Source organism: Bombina bombina, chromosome 10, assembly GCF_027579735.1.
Source record: "Bombina bombina isolate aBomBom1 chromosome 10, aBomBom1.pri, whole genome shotgun sequence".
Classification (NCBI taxonomy): domain Eukaryota; kingdom Metazoa; phylum Chordata; class Amphibia; order Anura; family Bombinatoridae; genus Bombina; species Bombina bombina.
Genome location: NC_069508.1, coordinates 15,660,477 through 15,671,534, shown reverse-complemented (window position 1 = coordinate 15,671,534; position 11,058 = coordinate 15,660,477). Strand labels below are relative to the sequence as shown.

The 11,058-nt window shown below is 39.8% G+C and overlaps 1 protein-coding gene across 1 annotated transcript; it reads left to right on the top strand.

The window, feature by feature from the left end:
• Nucleotides 1-603: 603 nt before the first annotated feature.
• Nucleotides 604-10,727, top strand: DDX59 (DEAD-box helicase 59). The gene is made up of 7 exons (XM_053693813.1): nt 604-2,707; nt 3,831-3,998; nt 5,197-5,286; nt 5,584-5,835; nt 8,775-8,927; nt 9,091-9,219; nt 10,371-10,727. The coding sequence occupies exons 1-7, from the start codon at nt 623-625 to the stop codon at nt 10,632-10,634; spliced, it is 3,141 nt and encodes a 1,046-aa protein (XP_053549788.1). The 5' UTR covers nt 604-622; the 3' UTR covers nt 10,635-10,727.
• Nucleotides 10,728-11,058: the final 331 nt, after the last annotated feature.

Below are 11,058 nucleotides of genomic sequence, written 5' to 3'. Positions count from 1 at the left end.
TTGGTATCCTTTGGTGAATAAAAAGCAGTGCACTGGGTGAGCCAATAACATGAGGCGTATATGTGCAGCCACCAATCAGCATCTTTTGAGCCGCCCTACCTAGGTATGTTTTTCTCAGCAAAGCGAGAAACAAATTAGTAAATAGAAGTAAATTGGAAGGTTGCTTAAAATTCTTTGTTCTATCTGAATCATTAAAGCAAATGATGGATTTCATGGCTAGCAATATGCACTAGGGTGGCAGAGGGAGGGACAGCTTTTGTGACATAAAAAGGGAGTTTGCACAGGGCTCGGGGTATATTCACATCCTATCAAGTGATTTGCTTATTATTTGTGTCTGGGGGAGCACTATGTAAATAAAAGTGATATTTGTGACATAAAACAGTAAAAGCGATTCCCACTGGATTACACTTAGACCAGGATAAAAGTCACTGAAATTGTTTTACCACAAATGTATGTTGTTAATAAAGTTAGGGGGGGGGGGAGAGTTTGCGTCTCAAGCCTCGGTCTAAATACTAAATCCAGTTTGCTAATTGGCTCCCAATCTGGATTCTTAGCGCTGGAGACAGGAAGAGGCGGGATAACAAGTAAGGTTGGGCCAATCAGCGGGTAGCTGTGTGTAAGGATGTTTGTGCCTCGGTCTGTGAAGCGGCAGCGGGAGGGAGCAGAGACCGGAGCTGGTGGGAAACGGAAACTACTGGGAAATAAACTTTCTTCCCCTCCCGAACATTATCTGTCCGCTTCCTCCGCATCTGCTGTCTGTCCTGCCAGTTCAATACAATTTACCTCCTCCTTATCCGACCAAAATATACCCCGTACTACCCCTTCAACTCCTCCTCACTCAGTATCTTCCCCTGATCACCACTCAGTATCTGCCCCTTCCCCTGATCACCACTCAGTATCTGCCCATTCCCCTGATCACCACTCAGTATCTGCCCCTTCCCCTGATCACCACTCAGTATCTGCCCATTCCCCTGATCACCACTCAGTATCTGCCCATTCCCCTGATCACCACTCAGTATCTGCCCATTCCCCTGCTTCTCACTCAGTATCTGCCCATTCCCCTGCTTCTCACTCAGTATCTGCTCCTTCCCCTGATCACCACTCAGTATCTGCCCCTGCTCATCAATCATCATCTGCCCCTGCTCATCAATCATCATCTGCTCCTGCTCATCAATCATCATCTGCCCCTGCTCATCAATCATCATCTGCCCCTGCTCATCAATCATCATCTGCCCCTGCTCATCAATCATCATCTGCCCCTGCTCATCAATCATCATCTGCTCCTCACTCAGTATCTGATCCTTCCCCTGCTCCTCAGTCATCATCTTCCCCTGCTCATCAGTCATCATCTTCCCCTGCTCATCAATCATCATCTGCCCCTGCTCATCAATCATCATCTGCCCCTGCTCATCAATCATCATCTGCCCCTGCTCATCAATCATCATCTGCCCCTGCTCATCAATCATCATCTGCCCCTGCTCATCAATCATCATCTGCTCCTCACTCAGTATCTGATCCTTCCCCTGCTCCTCAGTCATCATCTTCCCCTGCTCATCAGTCATCATCTTCCCCTGCTCATCAGTCATCATCTTCCCCTGCTCATCAATCATCATCTGCCCCTGCTCATCAATCATCATCTGCTCCTCAGTCAGTATCTGATCCTTCCCCTGCTCCTCAGTCAGTATCTGATCCTTCCCCCGCTCCTCACTCAGTATTTGATCCTTCCCCCGCTCCTCACTCAGTATTTGATCCTTCCCCTGCTCCTCACTCAGTATCTGATCCTTCCCCCGCTCCTCACTCAGTATCTGATCCTTCCCCTGATCATCACTCAGTATCTGATCCTTCCCCCGCTCCTCACTCAGTATCTGATCCTTCCCCTGATCATCACTCAGTATCTGCCACTTCTCCTGCCCCTTCTGCTCATCACTCAGTATCTGCCCCCTCTCTGAGCCCTCCCACACTATTTGCCCCCTCTCCGAGCCCTCCTGCACATTCTGCCACCTGTCCAGACCCTCCTGCACACTCTGCCCCCTGTCCAGACCCTCCTGCACATTCTACCTCTTCCTCAGAACCTAACTTGCAGACAGCACCCTCTTCTTCCCAAGATTCTATTCCTGCTCTAGTTTTAGAGGGAACTGAGGATGAACCTGTCAAATCCTTCAGAAAATGTCAGCGCTGGCCTCTCCCTGGTGAGCCTGTGTGTGAAGTGTGCGGCCGATATGGAGAGTACATATGTGATCAGACAGACCATGATGTGTGCAGTCTGGAGTGCAAAGCCTTGGACCTTCTGCGAGCTACTGTTGACTTGAGGTCTCAAAACTTGACTACAGCTAGCTGTCTAATAAGCCAGGCTTCAGAGATTCCCTCCGCCACAACAGATACAGAACACCCAACATCATATTCCTACACTGAGCATGAGTTTATTAGTCAGCTCAGTGAAGACCAGATTGGGAATTTACGGCAGCAGCTCGGGTTACACATACAAGGAAACAGGGTCTGCAGACCCATCATAGAATTTGAACACTGCCGCTTTCCATCTACTCTGAGCTTAAACCTGAAGAAAGCAGGGTACGAGGTGCCCACCCCTATCCAGATGCAGATGATTCCTGTTGGGTTGATGGGTAGAGATATATTGGCAAGTGCTGATACGGGCTCAGGAAAAACAGCTGCCTTCCTCCTCCCAACTATTATTCAGTGTCTGGAACAGGTATATAAACCACTCAAATAAGTGATAATGATGCATATGTTGTCTCAAGTTCAAGACACTGTTACATATAAACTCTAGTAAAATACACAAGTTGCAGAACTTTTCTTCACTTTCTTTAATGAGATTTTTTTAGTGAAAATTTTTCTTTGGAAAACTTACACAGTGCAGCCAGAGCACAGCTCTGTTTGAAGAGAACAGTCTATTTCCTGCATATGTCCCATTCTTTCTGCAGAAATGCTGGATTTCCTGTAATGACATCTCAGATCACAGCATGTTCTGCCTTGGGGTGCCTATCTAATAGATGTGAGAGGGGGTGAACTATTATATACACTGATTTAACGAATATTTAAAGAAAAGATGCACTTGCAGGGATTTCCGACAAAAATAGCGTCAAATATTTATTACAAAAGAAGAGAAAGGGCGCCTCCTAGTGTAGCCAATAACTCACAGAAAATATACGTGTGATAAAATTATACTCACAAATTGTGAAGGCAAAGATAATGCCTAGGTAGACGGACTGGGAACTTAGCAGTGTCCCAGTAAACTGTGCACCAGTGCAATGGCAGCTCCTCCTGGAATCAGAATCGAATTCTGCAGTCTGGAATATGGAAGGAATAAAGAGGACGACTCCTAGTGCAGATCAATTAGGTATTATGTAGGATACTCACGGATTGTATTGCACACTGTAGTGCTAATGGAACATACTGGGTATATTATAGTGACCCAGTGCACATAAAAGCCAAGGTTATACTCTGCTTCAGTGATAGATCGCTCCAAACAGCAAATAATGAAAAAGAGACTCCAGTATATTAAAAAAATATATGTATTTGCACTACAGTATGCAATACAATCCGTGAGTATCCATTTGTTGGGAACAGCTGGTGGGTACATAATACCTAATTGATCTGCACTAGGAGTCAAATATTTATTGATGTTTCAGGTTTTCCTTGAAACATCAATAAATATTTGACATCGTTTTGAGTTCATCTTTTTCATTCAAATATTCATTTCATGTTTGCCCCTAAGTAGTTGTCTTTAGGAGGGTGGATCTGTTGTTTGGACTTCCTCTAGCCTCTCCAGGTTTAATGAATCTAGGGTAATACTTTTGCACCTCTGTATTTAGAAGGATGCTCCTGCAGCACTGATCCTAACGCCCACCAGAGAGCTGGCAGTGCAAATAGAGGGACAAGCTAAGGAGCTGGTGTCTGGGATTCGCCGAATGAGGACCGCTCTACTTGTTGGAGGAATGCCGCTCCCACCCCAACTGCACAGATTGAAGCAGGGTGTGCAGGTACTTTATTCTGAACAAATGTTTCTTCTTAAAGTGACAGCTAGTCAAAATTAAACTTTCATGATTCAGATAGGGCATGTAATTTTAAACAACTTACTTTTATCGTCAAATTTGCTTTGTTCTCTTAGTATTCTTAGTTGAAAGCTAAACCTAGGTAGGCTCATATGCTAATTTCTAAGCCATTGAACTGCCTCTTATCTCAGTGCATATTAAGAGCTTTTCACAGATAGACAGCCCTAGTTCATGTTATATATATATATATATATATATATATATAATGTTAACATTGTGCTCCCTCTTGTAGAGTTATAGGAGTCAGTACTGATTGGCTAAAATGCAAGTCTGTCAAAAGAGCTGAAATAAGGGGGCAGTCTGCAGAGGCTTAGATACAATTAATCACAGAGGTCAAAAGTATATTAATATAACTGTGTTGCTTGTGCAAAACTGGGGAATGGGGGATTATCTTTTTAAATAATAAAAATTCTGGAGTAGACTGTCCCTTTAAAGGGACAGTATACACCTTGGTCATCTTAAAGTCTTACCTTAGATTAAGCTGCATATAGGCTCCTGCACCCTTTCTTTATCATGCAGCAGGAACAGTAAAAAAGTTATTTTAAAATTAACATTGTTTCTGACCACTTTGAAATGGCTGTCAAGCTCCACCCACTGATGACATCATGATCTGGGCTGCATATGGCATCCAATCACAAAAGACTCACTAGTTGAATTCAACAGACTGTTAATGCTATTAAGCAGAGTGCATAGATGCAGACCAGATTGTGATGTCATCAGTGCACGGAGCTTGTCTTAAAACAATATTCATTTTAAAATAACTTTTTTACTGTTCCTGCTGCATGATATAAAAAAGGTGCAGGAGGCTACTTGCAGCTTAATCTAAGGTAAGACTTTAAGATGACTAAGTTGGAGACTGTCCCTTTAAGCTTTTGCACAGTATTTTGTATTGGTAGTCGTCAGATTATTGATGGAAATATTCTACATATAAAAAGTACTACGGATAAGTGTCTGTGATAATTATTGTAAGCAGTATAGATACTGTTGTTTCCTGTGTTGCTCACGTGCAGTAAAGACCAGAGACATTAACCCTATGTGGTACCATTTCCAGTTGATAGCTTGATGTCAGTATCACACACTCATTTAAAACAACTGTAATATGGTGCAATCGTTCCTTCTCTGCTAGGTTATAATAGCAACACCTGGCAGACTATTAGAAATTCTGAAGCAGAATTCAGTGAATCTTCAAGCGCTAAGACTTGTGGTTATAGATGAGGTGAGTACGTTCTACATCTAATGGACACTGATACTGTGTGCGAATTTCCAAAACAATTGCATCAAACAAGGTGTTAATCTGTTCTAATATAGATCAAGCTCTGCTGATATGTTAATAATTTGCATAAATAATAGTGTAATTGCAAGGTGTTTACTGTCCCTTTTTAAAATCACTTATGTAGGAGTATTATTTCACATATATATATTTTATTAAAAACGCACGCATAAACACGTACATACCCATGTACACGTGCGCACACACACACTGAAAGGTTATTTAATCTTATATTATTCTCAGGCAGACACCATGCTGAAGTTGGGGTTTCAGCAACAGGTGCTAGAAATATTAGAGTGCACCCCGCAGGAGCGCCAGACCGTTCTGGTTTCCGCTACTATCCCTACAAGCATTGAGACCCTGGCCCAGCAGCTTTTGAGCGAGCCTGTGCGGATCACGGTGGGGGAAAAGAACCAGCCGTGTGCTAACGTGCGTCAGATCGTACTCTGGGTGGAGGAGCCCTCCAAGAAGAAGAAACTTTTTGAAATTCTAAATGTGAGTAAATCTTGTTTTTGTCGTTTGTTGCAAATAATGACTGAGATTATGTTTATGCCATAGACAAGACCCTGTGAGCATTAGATACTGTCAGTTGTGCACGTGCATCTTCTTGGCACATTTCAACAGCTTTTAGTTAAAGGGACGTAGAACAAAATGAATCTTTCTTGGTTCAGATAGAGGACCCAGTTGTAGGAGACTTTTCAGTTTACTGGTATTATAAAATTGACTTTATTCTCTTGGTATCCTTTGTTTAAAAGTATACCTAGATAGGCGCAGGGGCAGCAGTGCACTACTGGGAGCTAGCTGTTCATTGGGGGTTAAACACAGGCACTGACTTTATATTATTTTTAGCTGTTGCTTGCATATAACTAATACATTAGATGCTTTTGTTCCTTTCTGGTTTAAAATTCCAGTATCAGCTAAATGTGATCTCAAAACAATCCCTTTGTTTGTTTTCAAAACCCAGTTTCGGCAATGTGTGCTTTAGTTTTTTCTTAGATATCATCTGTACCCTTTGAATGATTTTATGTTGACTTTAGGAGGAACCTTTATTTAACTGCACCATCATTCTATTGCATAAACCTTTTTAAATACAAATTGTTGCCTCAGTTATTTGGCACAAGAACTAAACACATAGTTAAAGGGACATTAAACCCAAATTTTTTTCTTTCATGATTCAGATAGGACAAGCGATTTTAAACAACTTTCTAATTTACTTCTATTATCTAATTTGCTTCATTCTCTTGACATCCTTGGCTGAAAAGCATATCTAGATAGGCTCAGTAGCTGCTGATTGGTGGCTGCACATAGATGCCTTGTTTGATTGGCTCACCTTTGTGCATTGCTATTTCCAAATAGAAGAAATCACTTAGCGCCTACTACTAGAAGAACCCTTAGCTCTGATGGATGACCCCTAGTGGTCAGAAACGTTAAAGGAAAATCAGAAAATATCAAAGCGCCAGCTGACCGGCAGGGTTCAAAATGTGAAACCAATTCCTTCACAACTTGGTAAAAATAAAGTATTTTATTCAAATCATCAAGACACAGCTTTTGATCGGTTAATGAACAATTCTTCAAGCACAGCTTTTTTGGACTGCTTATGAAAAATTCTTGAAACAGTTTAAAACACTCTTTTAAACACAACTAGTGTTTCTATGACAAATGTTGTACAAATTTGTGTACATATAGTTGGTTATCTTCCATGGATCCACATATTACATTTGACAATTTGGATAAAAACACTCAGAATAAACAATAAAACATACGATCTTATAACAGTGAGTGTTTTATTGTTTATTCTGAGTGTTTTTATCCAAATTGTCAAATGTAATATGTGGATCCATGGAAGATAACCAACTATATGTACACAAATTTGTACAACATTTGTCATAGAAACACTAGTTGTGTTTAAAAGAGTGTTTTAAACTGTTTCAAGAATTTTTCATAAGCAGTCCAAAAAAGCTGTGCTTGAAGAATTGTTCATTAACCGATCAAAAGCTGTGTCTTGATGATTTGAATAAAATACTTTATTTTTACCAAGTTGTGAAGGAATTGGTTTCACATTTTGAACCCTGCCGGTCAGCTGGCGCTTTGATATTTTCTGCATTGCTATTTCTTCAACAAAAGATATCTAAATAATGAAACAAATTAGATAATAAAAGTAAATTGGAATGTTGTTTTAAAATTGCATCCTCTATCTGAATCATGAAATAATATTTTTTGGGTTTAATGTTTATTTAAATCCAAGCCACATCAGCAAACGCTACCCAGGGTACTGAACCAAAAATGGTCCGTCTCCTAAGCTTTACATTCCTGCTTTTCAACTAAAGATACCAAGAGAACGAAGAAAAAATTATAATAGGAGTAAATTAGAAAGTTGCTAAAAATTGCTGCTCTATCTGACTAAAAAAAAAAAATTGGGTTTAGTGTCCCTTTCACTACAAACATTTAAAATCTTTTACAGTTAGATTTGTTCTCATGACCATTTAACATATTCGCTAATAGTGCGAGTATAAATTCATACAATTAAAGAGAATATACTACTAGTGCAAGTTATTTAATATACAAATATAATCAGCAATTTATAAGCATTACGTTCTCAAAACAAGGTAAAGAAATAGATGTTTATTCACTTGCTTTACTAATTGTGTGTTGGTGAATATATATGTGCAGTATATATATAGGTAAACTGACATTGACAAACGTAAAGTCATTTTAAATTTCTATGCTAAAGAATATATTGAATGTCATTTAAATCAGGCCTTTCATTATATCCGATTTCAGGGACTGGAGACAGACTAGGTTTTATAGGTGTTACTAATCTCTCGGAGTACAGAACAGTGATTTAGTTGCTTACGCATTTCGATTTGCTAACATAGGGAGAGAGATAGAAAAGTGATCTCTCTTCAGCAATTGTGGATATTCATGATGCAAACAGACACCATTTGTAAACCAGCAGATCTTTAACAATTTTAATTCTGAATGTAGATTTAAAAAGTTGCTGCCTTCTACCATGTAAATAAAATAAGGACTTGAATAAGTCTCTAAATGCTTCTCTGAGTTTATATAGGTCAATATCAGTGAAACATTATAAAGCAGTATACTACAGAGAGGAATATATCATGTAACCGTTAAACCCATCTGCAAATTATTATACGGAAAATGATGTTTACTAACCGTGTAAGCTGTGCCTTTAAATAGCAGCGGGAGATCTGTAATTACATGTCTGGAGCGGACGTTGGCTTTGGCGCACTCTGTTGTGATGCTTATGTTCCGTTTTTCTTAAATGCGCTACAAATTGTGTTCTATATTTAGTTTTTGTTAGCAGAGAAAACGGTACAAGTCCTTATGAAGCCAAATGCTGTAATGTATAACTGATAAATACTCCGAATAATGACATCTGGATGATACTGACCTCTCTCCCCTTGTTCTTGCAGGATCCTAAGCTTTTTCAACCTCCAGTTCTGGTGTTTGTTGACTGCCGGCTTGGTGCAGATCTACTCAGTGACGCCATCCAGAAAGTTACTGGGCTGGAAAGTGTGTCTGTGCACTCGGATAAACCACAGGTGCAGAGGACCAGCATCCTGCAGGTATTGGAGAGTAACCTTGTCATGTGATTGTGTCAAACCTGCATGAATGAGATTAACATGTGACCAGCATTTATTCATTTAAATACATTTTGTTAAATGTTATCTCAACCTGCTTAGCACATGATGGTCTAATTAGTAATTCTATGTTCCCCTTTTTACTCAGGGTTTGCTGAAGGGCCAGTACGATGTTGTTGTGAGCACCGGTGTCTTGGGGAGAGGGCTGGATTTAGTGAATGTCAAGTTGGTAGTAAATTTTGACATGACGTCTAGTATGGATGAATACGTCCATCAGGTGAGATAAGCACTGGCTGAATATACTAAACTGTGTGTGCAGGACGCATCCTGTGAGCTGCAAGATCTTATGGGAGCCACATGCCTAATCCCCCCCCCCCCCCCCCAAACTTTATACAGCGGGTTTCAGTAAACCACTATACGTGAGTTGGCACAGTTATAGCTGGAGTAGTCTGTGCTGCTCTTGTTCGCATATTTATTATATTATTATGTGAGAGACTACTTTAGTTCACGGAAAAACTGAAACAAAACTTAGACTATGAGCTGGTAAATTCATTTTTAGCTTCTACATTTGTTTTCTCTTCCTATCCTGCATATGAATGTGCACTATTAGAGTTGTAGCAATAGTGTTTTATCTCCCACAATTTTAATCCATAAAAAAGGACACATCCCATGAGCAAAGAAAACAAACAAAAAACCATGAGTTCTGTTGGATACTGGTTTTCTTTCCACGTTTCATCCATTATCAAAATGTGCACAATTGTTTTATATTCACACATTCTGATGCACCAGCTCCTAATGAGCAAGAATTCACAGGATATACGTATATATGCATGTTGTGATTGGCTAATGACTGTCACATGAGGCAGGGGGAAGAAAAATGTAACTCACTGAAATTTGTCAGAAAAAATCTACTAATCTAATGTGAAATTCAGAATAAGTGCTGTCACATTGTATTTTTATTATGCATTTGTTCATTATTCAATTCTACTGTATTTAATGGTCTTTTAAGGAGTTTGTATCTGGTGACGTTGCTTCATCACCAGATACAAAACACACTAGGTTACGTTTGAAAACATTCTGGAGTTTAAAAATGTTCTCTTGGGTTTATCAAGTCATTTTAGCCGTTGATTTGGATTAGAAAAAAATTGTCTCATAAATGTGTTATAAAGTGTTGAGAGTTTAGATTGTTGATGATAAAAGCAGATCTTGCACGTGTTAAGTAGAGGGCTCTTTTTTTCCAAATTGGTTAGGATCTGATAAGGGAAAAAGTGCTTCTGGTAAACCATAAAAATATCTGATTGTGATCACTTCAACAGCTCTTCTGCAGCTGATCATTATCAAACAATTAATCGGGATTACCCTCCATGTGTGAACATATGATTGAAGCTAAGTAGAACTTGTGTAATGCTGATTTTTTTTTTTAATCAGGTTGGTAGAGCAGGAAGGCTGGGCCGTCGGGGGACAGCTATAACTTTTATCAATAAAAACAACCGTAACCTGTTCTGGGACTTGGTACAACGTGTGCAGCCCACCGGTTCTCTGCTTCCTCCACAACTAGTAAACTCCCCCTACATGCACGACCAGAAGAAGAAAGCAGAAAAGAAAGGGAAGAAAGACCAAGAGCGTTTAGTAACAGGAGATCAGATCCTCAATCTCATCAGGAAGCACGACCGCAGGAAAGCCCACAAGTGACCGGCGCACTGATGCTGTGTGTTATATTTATTTTAATGTGTACAGAATAAATGATATGCAGAGTTGTTCAATATATGTTTATTGCATATTTCAGCTGGTTCTGTCTCTTTCTGCTTCCATGATCAGAACAATATTTGTTTTGTGCACTCACAAACATTATAAAAGTAATGTGCAAGTGTAGGAGAAATATCTTATGTGTCTTTACCAACACCATAACTAGCAGGGGGTACAGTCGCTACCATCGGCACCATATAACTATAGTTAGGAGTACTGTCCTACACTGTGTATGTTCTATATAAATGTATTTATACACCTGCATATGTCTTACAGTTCTTGTTTTCCTCCACTTTTTATACATTTAATGAGATTAAGACCACCCGTAATATTTGCAGGACCCAGGGCAAGACAAATTTGTAAGGCCCTT

Coding starts and splice junctions, on each gene's coding strand:
- DDX59 (XM_053693813.1), top strand. CDS start 623: ATGTTTGTGCCTCGGTCTGTGAAGCGGCAGCGGGAGGGAGCAGAGACC. Junction 3,999..5,196: donor GATTGAAGCAGGGTGTGCAG/GTACTTTATTCT, acceptor CTTCTCTGCTAG/GTTATAATAGCAACACCTGG. Junction 8,928..9,090: donor AGAGGACCAGCATCCTGCAG/GTATTGGAGAGT, acceptor CTTTTTACTCAG/GGTTTGCTGAAGGGCCAGTA.